Raw genomic sequence first — 13,633 nt, forward strand, 5'->3', positions numbered from 1 at the left:
GATACTATTATAGCTTTTAACTAAGAATATAAAATAATAGGCTAATACATTGCTAAAGAATATGAGCTAGTAATATAAGCCAGGCAGCATGCTTTCTTGGCATGAGTTGCACTGTACTGGTGCCAAGAAGCCTGGGGTTGGGAATGAAATTAAAATGACACTCTTTGAAAAGCGTCATTTAATCAAGGGCAAACAGTGGGTAAAATAGTATGGTTGGCCATGATTAAAACAATATCAAAGGGTAAAACAGTCTTTTGAACTATCCAATTGTATTACTAATTTAGAGATAGAATCTAACAGTTAAACAGACTATGCAAGCTCCTTGGTGATTTTTCCTGTTTGGTGAGGGAAACATTCTTTTCCATCAAGTAACAAAAGTGTCTAGATATTAAGCTTCGACTTCATGCAAAAATGTTACACAAAAGGAATCCCACCTTGGTTAAGTTTTATATGCTGCTAAACTTCCCCCAGTCCCATGCTACTGTTCTCAGTTTTTCCACCCCCAAAAGAACATTTTAATCTGACTTTTATGCTGCAGCCATTCCTGTGAGAGCAATAACTGACTTTTCATATTACATGGATGTTCAATTTGCCACCTCGGACACAATCACTGGGGTACAGTATCTTGCATTCTGACCTCTGCACAGCGCTCCCAAAGGCAGAAGCCACTCATGTACGCCTAGAACATTCCCCACTCATATCTCCTCTTACAGAGTCTGAATGACAGCACCATAGAAAACCACACGTTTACATAGTCATTTTTCTTGAATTGAACTTTACATAAATTTAGCATCAATGAAAGCTGCTGGATTAACAAAGGTATTAGAACAATGAAACACACTGAACATGTACGGTACAAAGAGGACCTATACAGATTTCTCTATGCTTCTTTAATATGATCCAAAGAGATTATATGTGAAGGTAAGAATGAAGTTCACAGCATCAGCTTTAATGGTAGATTTTGCAAGCACACAACCCTTCTGAACCAGGATGATACATGTACATCTTACATTGCTGATCAGGGTATAACCAGTAATTGGCAGTTACTTTTTCAGTCAGCTACCAGTTCTCTAAGATGATCCATCATGATGCTTACACTTTTATTTAAACAACCTTGAAGCATATATTTATTAAGAGAAAACTTTGCAAGATTAAAACCTCTCAAGTTCTGCATACACTCTCCATTTGCCCAGGTCTTAAAACAATTTTCCACAGCAGCCAAATGCTATTGAAATGGTACATTTAAATTGAACTCTGACAATGACATCTTCAAGAAACAGAAGTATGAGAAGATGGAATATAACAACAACAACAACAAAATTGCTGAACTAAATTGACTGCAGCCCTCCTTTTAATAAATTGTTTAGATCTATTGAGGTTACCTGGGCATTGTCTTCCCAAACACTACTGTGTACTTTCTTGCAGGTACACTGAAAATCAAGATCAGAACAGGTTGTGCAGATTCACTTCAAGTATATAAAATGAAGTCATCAATAAACTGTTCCAATACTTACCTGTGCAAAATAACTGTGAAAGAAAACCTAAAAATGTACCAATAATAAAAAAATACATTATGATCCCATTCTTCTAACGTACAATGATATTTTCCGGTGTTAGTACCTTTGCCAATATTCCTTGGAGGTAGAGGAGGTGCACTACTTGTAACAGGTACTGCAGGCTGAATGGGAGGTGGACTGCCACTGAGTATTGCTCCATATGTTTCATTCTGTAATATACTTGGCATAAATCCTCTTTGCTTATCCTTAGCAATGTTCGCTGCATCTCTCGCCAAGGATGCTACATTAGGCTGAAGTTGGTTTGATCCAAGTTGATAGAAGCTGACAGGCCTGTCCTCTCTCCGATTGGGACTGGGTTGCTTAAACACAGTAACAGAAGTACTCACTCATACCACATTAGTTGTACTCATTTTGTTGATCAGTTGATAAACAGTTATTAGTTTCCAGAAAGAAAAAATGGCTTCTAAAATGCATTTTTGTTGCTTTTAATACATAATTATTGTTGTTGAATGATAATTAAAATAGCTGGAGTTATAAATTCATGTGGTTAGTATAGGAATGGGTTGTAACAATCCACAGCGCAGAGAGCATAAATGTGCCTTTAGAAATAGAGTTAGATAAACATGTCACTGATGTACTGTCTGTATGAAATGAAAATAAACATTTATAGTAATAGCATTTAGGCAGAATAAAGATTTATTCTAACAGTATCACAAATAAGCAATTGATTTTCCTCTGAATATATTCAATGCTTACTCTGGATTGATCATTTAGGGCTTTTAGACATGTTACAGCACAGCATTATAGTTCAAAGATTTATGAGAATGATATACGTGACAGCCAAATGCATTAATCCCTACCTTTACTTTGCCTCAGCAGCCTCGCTCCTCACTGGCTGACACTCTCCATTCCCTGACCTCTCCACTGTCCTGGTTCTGGTATTTGTTTCAGCCCACACTTGCTTCTGCTTTCTAAACCAGCACAAAGTTCTTTTTTATTTTGTTGATTTAGCATTTCACTGGTTTACCAAACTGGAAGAGCTCAGTACAGGGACAAACGTGTGCCAGAATGGAGGCAAAAGATGAGGCAGAACCAGGCAGCCAGGGTGTGGAACAGCAGCATAAACCAGTTAGACTGTCTTAGCCTTCTTTTAGGTTAGATTCTTTTTTATATTCTGGACTAAAAGAACTTCAATTTCAGACATGACCTTCTCTGATGAAGATTACAAAATCTATTCAATTGCTTTATGAGAAAGAGAGACAAGCCCAATAGCTTGACATCTATAAACAGAACTCTGATGTGATCCTAAGCAACAGCAGTATTCACCAGTGCATTCAATGTAGTCACAGACACTAGTCTGTGATTAATAGTCCTTAATCTCCTTTCTAAACTCCCTGTAGTATAAGCCTATTAATAGTGGGCAGTGAAGTAGCAGTTTCATTACTTTAGCCTCATTGCTAAGTAGCAGAAAACTGCCTATATGAGATGGAGCTCAGGGACTAGACAAAAACAGAACACTCAACTGAAGAAGGCAACTGGCAACAACGAAAGAAGTGAAGGAAAAAACAGATCAAAAATACAAATTTAAAGTGTCCCAGAAAGGGACTTGCTAGGTATCTAGCTGTAAATTACCCAAAAGGTTTTACAGAGATTTCATTTTTTCCGACTAAAACATAACAGAAAGTTTCAAGCTGCTTTATCAAAAAGGTCATTACTGCTGTTATTATCTGAATGGTGACACAACATACAGGAATACGTAAATACCAGGACATAATACGAAAGCTCACCCAGAAGAACTGAGTTTAGCAGCTCACGGATTCCAGACTCTTGCACAGATACCAAAATTCTCAAGAAAAATCTTAAGAAAAGTCTCAGAAGGCAGCAATTGTGCTTTGAAAGTGATGGCTCGTGATATGTTTTTTGTTCATTGTTGCTAACTAGTCCAAGTCAAGCACCAGACTTAATAGCTACCTTGGACTAAAGAGACAGGACATGGGGAGAAGAATCCTGTGCAGACAAAATCTTGCAAAAATGGTATTCTGCAACAGAGGAAACTTACTGATGTCAAAAATAGTCTCCAAAAGATTAAGCCAATTCAATGGTCTGATGACCTAGCGTTTTTAAAGATGTTCTGTGAAGGCAAAGAAAATGAACCTATGGCTGTCAGGGTTTAATATTTCTGAAAACAAAGAAAAACCCAACACACAAGATTTGGTTTTATGTTACTAATTAGAGTATTAGTAATTCATGCTCTAGCTGAGATGGAGGATTTGCAAGAGAAGTATTAAAATGCTAAAACTTGTAGAAAAAAAAAAAAATCAAATTTCTTTATCCAGAAGAGAAAAGGGTTTTCGTTAGCCACTTTCAAGAGGAAAAAAAAAGGTTGTGCTAACATCTGAAGGTTAACTAATATAAAGCCTATTGTGTATTCCTTGCACTTTGTAAAGGAAGCAGAAAAGACATAAGCAATTATAACACTGCACACGCAACAAGGAAAATGTGTTCAATGCTTCTCTGGAATACTTCAAATTATGAAAGTTTCAGAATGTCATTAGTCTTTAGGACCCTGTATGTCATTTCAAAATACTTGGCCCCTAGAAATACAAGCCAATTTTAAGTGTTGTTCAGGTATCAAAACATGGTAGTTTGTTCCCTGCCTGTATGTTTAGGTGCTTAAATACTTTTTGAAGTTGGTCCCTAAATTGGGAAATTAAATTTTGAAAATGGAACGAAGTTCCTATGCTACTGGAATACTTTGTAATACTTGTAATATGACCATCCTTGGAGATATTCAAAAGCCATCTGGACACGGTCCTGAGCAACTGGCTCTAGGTAACCCTGCTTTAGCAGGGGGTTGGACCAGATGACCTTCAGAGGTCCCTCCCAATCCCAACCATTCTGTGATTCTCGATGCAATAGCACCACAACACCACCAGAAATTTCAGGTATGAAAAGGGAGAAGACCAAAAATATTTTTACATGAAGATTCAGAATCAAGACCCTACCCTACTATTAATGGACAAAACTTATTGAATGAACTAGTTTAGTTTCACTAAAGACAAGCCAATGCATAAACTGTTTCAAAATTAAAGCCATCAACTGGAGCTCTTTCACAAACATGAGGAGATACTATAAGGTGCCTCTCTTTATAAAGGCAATTTTCCTAGCTCATGTTAGTTCTGCTTCATGGTCAGCAGATCTAAATATTCCTGATGTACTGAAACAAACTATTGACTCCATTAAAAAAGAGATACATCTGGCTAATCACAGTTTGACCATCACCACAGTCATATGTTTCATACCTTATATTAAAGAGGAAAAAGAAGACAAACTATAATTTAAGGAACTAAAATTTAAGCTGCTACATTTTACTACAGAACTTAATTTCACAGTGCCTTCATACCTATAGTAAAAAGTAGTGTTACTGAAATCATTATGAACACCATGCTTACACATATATGTGTACAGAAAAATAATAAATGTATTGATACAAACCTGCAGCTTTTCATCCACGTCATCATCACTTTCGTCCAGATCTTCATGGAGTAACCGCCATTCATATTCTACATGAACATGAGAATTAAATCTTCCGGACAGTGCTTGAGTAAGCTAAAGAAAAAAAGATGACTGTTGACACCTATGCTATGTGCAGTACTTATTTTAAAACAACATATTTAAAAACTCAACAAAACAACATACAGAAGGAACCTTTTATTTTAAAAACAGATGTCAGTAATCTGGAAAGTTACTGCACTGGGGTAAGTTTAAAGAATTCAGCTCTGTCACCAAATACAACACAAATAAATCAAAAGCAACTAGGCTTTTCATTAACCACTGTAGGTCCATTATCCATTTTCTGTCAACCACCACATCCTATTTGCTTTGATCTAGAAATTGCAAGTCAAAGAAATTAACTGCAATGGCATATTTTTTTCAGACTCACTTAGCAAGAAGCCTTGACCCCACTAATCCATTTCTCTTGCTCACTAAAAGTAGTGATGGTAGCCAACTTCTCATAGAATCACAGAATGGTTTGGGTTGGAATGGACCTTTAAAAACCATCTAGTCCACCACCACCGCCCCCTCCTCCCCTGTCATAGGCATGGACATCTTCCACTAGATCGGGTTGCTCAAAGTCCCATCCAACCTGACATTGGACACTTCCAATGATGGGGCATCCACAACTTCTCTGGGCAACAAGAAAATGGCTGTCATCCATGGCCTTCACCCGTAATAAGTACTTTAGTGATTAGATTTCAATGAAATGTCAGATACTCAGAATCACAGAATCACTTAGGTTGGAAAGGACCTTTAAGATCATCGAGTCCAACCGTAAACCTAACACTGACAAGTCCACCTCTAAACTATGTCCCTAAGCACCACTTCTACACACCTTTTAAATACCTCCAGGAGTGGTGACTCAACCACTTCCCTGGGCAGCCTGTTTCAGTGCTTGACAACCCTTTCGATGAAGAAATTTTTCCTAACATCCAACCTAAACCTCCCCTGGTGCCACTTGAGGCCGTTTCCTCTCATCCTATCGCTTGTTACCTGGGAGAAGAGACCAACCCCCACCTCGCTACAACCTCCTTTCATGTAGTTGTAGAGAGCAATAAGGTCTCCCCTCAGCCATCTTTTCTCCAGGCTAAACAACCCCAGTTCCCTCAGCCGCTCCTCATAAGACTTGTGCTTTAGACCCTTCACCGGCTTTGTTGCCCTTCTCCGGACACACTCCAGCACCTCAACGTCTGTCTTGTAGTGAGGGGCCCATATTCAGCTGGCTGTTGACCAATACATCGTCCTTTTCCACCAGGCAACTTTGCAGCCACTCTTCCCCAAGCCTGTAGCATTGCATGGGGTTGTTGTGACCCAAGTGCAGGACCCGGCACGTGGCCTTGTTGAACCTCATACAGTTATCCTCAGCTCATTGATCCAGCCTGTCCAGATCCCTCTGTAGAGCCTTCCTACCCCCAAGCAGATCAACACTCCCGCCCAACTTGGTGTTGTCTGCAAACTTACTGTGGGGATCTTACTTGTGGATCTGGGACTATTAGCTCCAACAGAATCATACCCTGGCCCCAAGAAGTTTAGCATTTCCAAAGCATCTAAAAAGAAATATAATTTTCTTCTTAAAAGCATATAAGTTGATATAAGCATAAAACTATTTCTAAGTGTACAACTATTCCATCTGGAATATATCCATTGAATATTCAACTGTAAACTGTTAAATATTCAGACATGATTCGGCTTAGAAATGCACAAACACACACAAAGATGCAACACTTACCAACTCTTCACAGTGAGTATGTTTTAAACGTTTAGCTATATCAAGTGGCGTCTCTCCTGATTCATTAGCTGTATTACAGCAAGAAAAGAAAGTTATGATAATAGGTGTCACTATTAACATGTCCATTACTAAAGATAAAGACAAATCTGTAGCTACATAGTGAAGTAGTAGACCAACACACTCTAAAATTAATCTCTTTCCTTTGTATGTAGGTCTAACTCATACCAATCCTCTGAACATGACAAGCAGTAGCAACTCAACATGCCATATATATGGAATCGTAGGCATGAAATGGCAGTATATAACTAGGCAACAAGATATCAGTTAAAAATCTTGGTACTTACTTATCTAAATTTGTGTAAAAAACAAGTGTAATGTATAAGTCAATTTTAAACTTGAAATAAACTGTAAATATTGGGGTTTTTTAATGATGAAGATTATATTCACAGAATTATGATAAACAGTTGAGGAGAAAACGCACTTATTCCACCTTCACTGTTTCTTATCTGAAGCTGTGACAAATATGAAATTGAAGTACACATTACCCTTTTACCTATTTCAATAGAAGCCTTTCCTCTCAGCAGCAGTTTGAGGCACTCAACATTGTCCGTCAGACAGCAGTAATGCAGGGCTGTGCTACCTTTACATGTTTGCTTATCTAGATTGCCACTATTGGAGTATAAGAAAGAAGAAAACTGATTTAGTTTCCTACCCTATATTAATAAACCTTATTACAAGATTTTCAAAGAATAAAATTACATTTGCAATACTAGAATTAGTTTTAGTACTTGTATTCATTTAGTATTTGTATTACTTGACATAAAAGCAGCATCAATAATATTTTAATAGTTTTCCATACACTTACCTGTTCTGCACTAAAAAGTCAACTATATGAAGGGATGTTCGATCAACTGACCTAACAGCAAGGTGAAGTGCTGTTTCGTCTTGCTCCTAAGAATAAAACAAAAGAACACATTTGTTTCTTCTGATCTACAGAGAAGCAGAAATTTTAGTAAGACATACATTAGATCAAATAAAACATTTAATTTCAAAATATTTAGACATGCTAACATGAAAATATTTCTTGTAAAGACTTTTATTTCTTCCCTTTCTTTCCTTTAAAGTAAACAAATGGGTTGAAAACTAATAGATTATTGGATGATTTAATGTTTAATGTTTTAATACATTTAAAATATGACAGTATTTGGAAAAAATTTAGATTAAACTATTTAATATCTTCTTTTGTTAAATTACATCATTAAAAGGACAAGTGTTCAAAACTGTTTCAAATCTTATTTTCAAATAAGAAAAAAATAGTCCTTTTTAATTAATGAAAACATATTGCACTTATAACAATTTGTCTAATAAATTTTACAACACTTACATGGCCATTGGCCAGTGGAATTTTTTCTGTGAGATCCACACCGTCAGCATATACTTGGACTAATCCAAGAATGTCTCTTGATTTGACTGCTTCACAAAGAGCGTGCAATTTAGCTGTATTATCAGCATGCTTCTTCCTTGCATATTTTCTCTCAATATACTTGGCAGTAATATAATCTTTTCTTGCATTCCTGAAATTGAATATAATTTATTTCTATAACTTTTAGCAGAAGATACACGTTAGGATTTCCATAAATACATGCAAGTAATTTGAAATAAAATCTGGGAAAGACTATTTCTCATTCATTATGATAATTTTTGTTTTTAAATACGCACATAAGCCATGCAGTCTCGTATTTCCAGTATGAAATGTAGCTACAGAAGATGAATCAAATATCCAGTACAAAGACAGACTGTGAATTTTCCCTTCTGAACTCTGGTATGAAGTTGAGATCAAGATTACCGAGCTCTATGTACAAAAGATACATCAAAGCTTCACAATGCTGGTTTGCTAACAGCAGCCTTGCAGGTTTGTGTTTACCTGACTTGTAGTCCTACATATGCTAGAAAGGGATGGAAGGCATGGGATACAAAAATCTGTCTTATACTTCTGCACAGGCTATCCAGGCCTTGGATCTGTATTCACACCAGTTAGTATGTTCTGTAAAGCAACTCTTCACCACAACTGTAACAGGGAGGATGTAATGGATTTTTTAGTTTCGTCTCTAAACTGAGGCGAAAACTTAGTACACTTGAATCAGCACATGAGTCATCACTTTTGCTGTTGATACCCAGCTAACAAATGGCTACTCCTCTTCCCATCACAGCAAGACAGGAAGTTGCATGCCTCCCAAAGGCATAACTCCTTACCAGCTCTTGGGATGTACACAACATTGCACAGAAGACATTTAACAAAGCCATACTTCATCATCTAGATACTATATAATGAGCAAAAAGAAAAAAATCCAAATAATAATAAATTGAATTAATGGATAGCTTTTGTTCCTAAAGCATATGACAGTATTCCTTCATAGTTTTAAAAAAGTGTCTGTCTTCAGGTTCTCATTTCATTAAAAAAGCCCCAAATTCGATATGTAGATGTATCAAACTAAATTATTTTTTTAAAATATCAATTTTTAGAAGTCTTCTTATACTATTGATTTAGCATTCAGTAAAATTAATATTAATATTCTATATTATTACTGATAGTGGTAGTCAAAAATTATTTAAACTGCACTGTTTAACATTGGTTCTGTCAGAATGGTGAAAGTCCAAATAATGTAAAATCAGCTTCATCCAAAGCCAATTCTTCTGGGTTCGTTTCTGCATCATTTACTAGGTCTTTTACAATGGAGTAGTATCCAGCCAAGTAGGCAGCTGTCCTTGCTGTGTCTCTGCCATCACTGTTCAGTGGTTTTGAGGAATTCAATTATATGTTCTGTCTTTATTCCATATAGTTACAGACTTAAGTCCTAGGTGTAGTTTCTAAACACTAGCTGCTCGGTATCTTTCAGGCAAAATGTACACCTTACTTCAGTTTCTATTTTGTGTTTAAATAGCACAAAAATAATAGCTTTTTTTAATCCCTACCCTTGTGTGTCTTTAAAATTCCCAACAAGTCATGTTTAATTTGTTTCTGTCCCCCAAATCATGATTCAGAGAGTTGGTAAAATAATCCTTATTAGGGAAGATATGATCAGATAAAGTTCAATAAAACACACACAAAGCATCAGAAAAAAGGTTCACTCCTTGGCTATAAGGCTATATATAAGACATATATCTTCCATGGCCTGCTGGTGCAAACCATAATGGCACAACCCATTAGCAATATTAAATTAAAGGCCTGCCTTTTTCAGAAGTAGTGGCTCTTTACTTACATATCGCTGCTTGGATTAGGTTTGACCATCTCATCAACTGGCAGACAGAATTCCATAATCTCATTAAACCCAGCATTCCCAATATTCTTTGCAAGCTGATAAAAAAAAAAAAAAAAAATCCACAGCTCACTAAAGAAATGTTCGGTTATTGGCCATGCACATACTAGTGGGAGGACAAGGGAAAATGGGGCTTGGGATTTTTTAGTTCTGATTCCTAGTTCTGCTACTATGTCAGTGATCGGGAACAAAGTAGGTACCTTTTTGGATGTCAGTTTTCAGCTAGGATTTAATACACAAACAAGTAACTGCAGAATAATCCATTAAGACACCAGATCATACAATAAATGCAAAATACTTCGTGCTGGGTAAGAACACACATACAAAGTGTCACAGAGCAGCCGATATATGGTAACTTCTCTGTGTAGCAAAGCTGAATACATTTTTTTTCCTTTGAGGATTAAAGTTCTCCTCTAAAATAATGCTAAATAATTAATGGAATAAGTACTTGTGAAGTCCTTCAATTTTTAATCCAAGAGGCACATTTATATGTCAAACAGCTGTGCTCCTTTAAAAAGCAACCAAGGGTAAAAAGGTTTGGAAATACAAAAAATATGAAGCCTCTACTAATTTGAATTCTAAGATCAGGCAAAGTTTACAGTAAGACACTATGTTCCAGGAGCTTCCCTGTAACTTGAAGAATTAAGCTTTCTTAAATTATGTTTATCTAGAGGCAACTTTCAAGATTGGAACAACATTATCGTTAAAGTGACGAAAATATATTTGTGTTGGAAGTCTTTTATAGTACTATTTTTAAGTTAATAAAAGCAGTTTCATTACCAGAAGTTCAGATGTTCCCAGCACATCTAATGTAAGTGATTGCATTCTGGAATAGTGAACACCAAGTTCTCTATGGATTCCTGAGCATTCAATGCAAGTTAGAATTCCCAAATTTGTTGAAAGCCACGTAGGATCTGAAACAGAAAGTACCCACAGAATTAAAATTTGTTCAGGTAATTATTTTATTCTAGAAAATGTAGTATACAGAAATGAAATTCTGTAAAGTAAGATTCCTGTATGTGAATTATCAGTTTTTTTAATTTATATCTTTACATTTACTGTATTGGGAAACACAAATCAATTTTTTTTTTAATGGTGAAAGAAGTGAAGATGCAAAATTTTTTTATAATTTTTTAATTTTTTTTTAAAGGACATTGCTATCCAAGTGAGCTGCTCAAACAGTCCAGTTTGTCATTCTCCACATGGCTTTCAGGAAGTGCGTTTTTCTACCACCAATGCAATGGTGTCACATTCTCAGCTGGGGGCATAGGTGCAGTTCAGACTGAAATAACAATACCTACAGGGTTGGGGTTTTTTTGTATTTCAAGTATAGACTTTAGACTAAGTGAAGCAGCAGTGATTCTGAAGTATACATACAGCACTGCACTACAATGGACTCTCACTCAACTATTTCAAAGATACTAAGGCTCATCCCTCTCCTTCTGTTACTCTTGCTTGTCTTTTCTCCTGGTATTTTGCATTCTTGCTGTAACATTCCCTCATCTTCCAGACAAATAATTAATTTCTGAAGATTTAGACAGCTTAGAAATTCATTTATTTGATAAAGGTTTGGTAGTAGCTGTTTACAATCTTTTCCTTTAAAGACAACAGGATTGACTCTTCCCATAGTTTTATACAGTATCTATTGCAGGAAGTTACTATTGATTTATAAAGTGCATACAGCTTCAGAACTGATGTTTTCAGCTACAGTTTCAGATCAAAAAAATCGTAAGTCCTGCAGTGCCTCTGTAACATAAAAGAACACAGGAAACAGCACTATTTAAAAAATAATTTGAAGAGGATTAAAGTAGAAATTCATCGATCAACAAAACCAACACTGCAAACACTGTGAACCATAGTCAGCAGGTGCCTTCTTTTCCAAATAAGCACAGTCTTAAACATATTCATATAAGTCAAACATGAAAGTTAAAAGAAAAATTGAGGTTTATTAGGAAAATGATTCAAATATCTTACTGCTGTCCAGTTTTACCTAAATCTTATGTAAAATATGGGCTAATAAAATAAGTTCAATTGATTTATATAAGCAACAGTTTCAATTAGCAAAATACATGGGAGAAAAGTAAGCACTTTTTACTAACTTTTCTCCCCACTGACAATATGCATATAGCAAATCCATCTTAGTACAGTAGTGCAATTAAATTGTTAGCACATTCTACTATGTGTATAATCTTTGTGAGATAAGGAGTAAATGTGAAAGCATAAAACATCAGCTTAAATACTCTCATGAGACATAGAATTTTTACCAATTAGAAATATGCTTAATTGAGTCACCTTGTGCTCCACAGTCACAACACACATCATTTCCAGTCATCCTCTGGACTTCAGATATAATTTCTTTTGTCAGTTCCTGGACAATATTATTTTCTCCTGTGTTATCATCTCCTTTGAATGCATTATTTAAAGCTTCCTCTTTGCTGTTTTGTAGCACAGATGTCCATCTAAAATGGCAGTAATATTTTGCTATTAAATGTTTCGGCACTTCTAACGTTCAAGGTAACGTCTCAATAGAACACCAGTATCAAAAATAAAATTAGCAAAGTAACTCACATTTGACATTCCTGTTCATCCTCTGCTTGAAAGTGGTACGTTCTGTCGTCTGCACAATAAATAATTCACATACTGATTTAAAAAAATGATTGAAAAACTGATTTTGCAGAAATCTCTCAGAAAAATCTAAAATTAATTGATGTATGACTCCTGAAGTCTCCAATCTCATCACTGGAGTGTTGACAGGCAAAAAGTCTATTTAGCAAGTTTCACTCTTACTACCTACAGTTCATCTATGTTTATACCTATGTTTACACAAGGTGGCTTGTTGCTTTTTAAAAAGAAACTGTTTTCTTCAATGCTGTGCTTCTGTTGCATAAGCAGCAGAAGAGCATAGTAATTTATCCATGTTCTAGATTTAACCTCAGTAATCACAAGTCTAAAGTTCTGCTGGGGGGGGGGGGCGGGGAGTGGTGAGTAAAATATAGAGTCCATATTTGAGTTTATCTGCATATGTAAGAAAGATATAAAGTTTCCAAATGAGCTCTTAAAACCACAGTAATCAAAAATGGCAAAACAAATTTGCCAGACAAAGTCCGAACTACTATCAGAATAAGCCCCAAGCTGTTTCAATTAAATCAGGCTCAAAAATTTTAATTTACTATTACTTTTGTAATTCTAAGCACTGTTATCATAGTGTACCATTAAAGAAAAAAGCATAATACATTTTAAGTCTATGAAACAAATGAGATAAGATATAGTTTAATGATTGAGTTGGAGTTAAAATTAGTATAGTTGATAAGAAGAACAGAGCTAAAGCTACTGGCAAAAAGATATTCTAGGCTGAAAATTCCTAAAGTTTGAAAAATATTCAGGCAAAAAGGTATTAAAAGATAGTTTCAAACATGGGAAATTGTAAGAGAGTGAGGATATAAGAAAGGACAGAAAGGGAAGTGCTAGATAAAGAATAAGAGATTTTATCCTGCCATGATACAGCAATTTGC

General features: G+C 35.7%; 2 protein-coding genes across 7 annotated transcripts in view; one reads left to right on the forward strand and one right to left on the reverse strand.

Moving 5' to 3' along the window:
• Positions 1–13,633, forward strand: part of ITGB1BP1 (integrin subunit beta 1 binding protein 1) — a 143,594-nt gene that overhangs the window by 22,401 nt on the left and 107,560 nt on the right. The gene's annotated exons all lie outside the window — the stretch shown is intronic.
• ASAP2 (ArfGAP with SH3 domain, ankyrin repeat and PH domain 2) overlaps positions 1–13,633 on the reverse strand; it is a 93,126-nt gene that overhangs the window by 13,253 nt on the left and 66,240 nt on the right. For all 5 annotated transcript variants that reach the window (XM_069805830.1, XM_069805827.1, XM_069805826.1 and 2 more), the window contains exons 13-22: positions 12,690–12,738; positions 12,414–12,580; positions 10,902–11,035; positions 10,065–10,159; positions 8,189–8,378; positions 7,670–7,755; positions 7,358–7,473; positions 6,805–6,872; positions 5,013–5,126; positions 1,621–1,876 (exon numbers count right to left, since the gene is read on the reverse strand). In XM_069805830.1, coding sequence (XP_069661931.1) covers positions 1,621–1,876; positions 5,013–5,126; positions 6,805–6,872; positions 7,358–7,473; positions 7,670–7,755; positions 8,189–8,378; positions 10,065–10,159; positions 10,902–11,035; positions 12,414–12,580; positions 12,690–12,738 — 1,275 coding nt within the window. The remainder of the gene's footprint in view (positions 1–1,620; positions 1,877–5,012; positions 5,127–6,804; positions 6,873–7,357; positions 7,474–7,669; positions 7,756–8,188; positions 8,379–10,064; positions 10,160–10,901; positions 11,036–12,413; positions 12,581–12,689; positions 12,739–13,633) is intronic.

Source organism: Haliaeetus albicilla, chromosome 18, assembly GCF_947461875.1.
Source record: "Haliaeetus albicilla chromosome 18, bHalAlb1.1, whole genome shotgun sequence".
In the NCBI taxonomy this organism is placed as follows: domain Eukaryota; kingdom Metazoa; phylum Chordata; class Aves; order Accipitriformes; family Accipitridae; genus Haliaeetus; species Haliaeetus albicilla.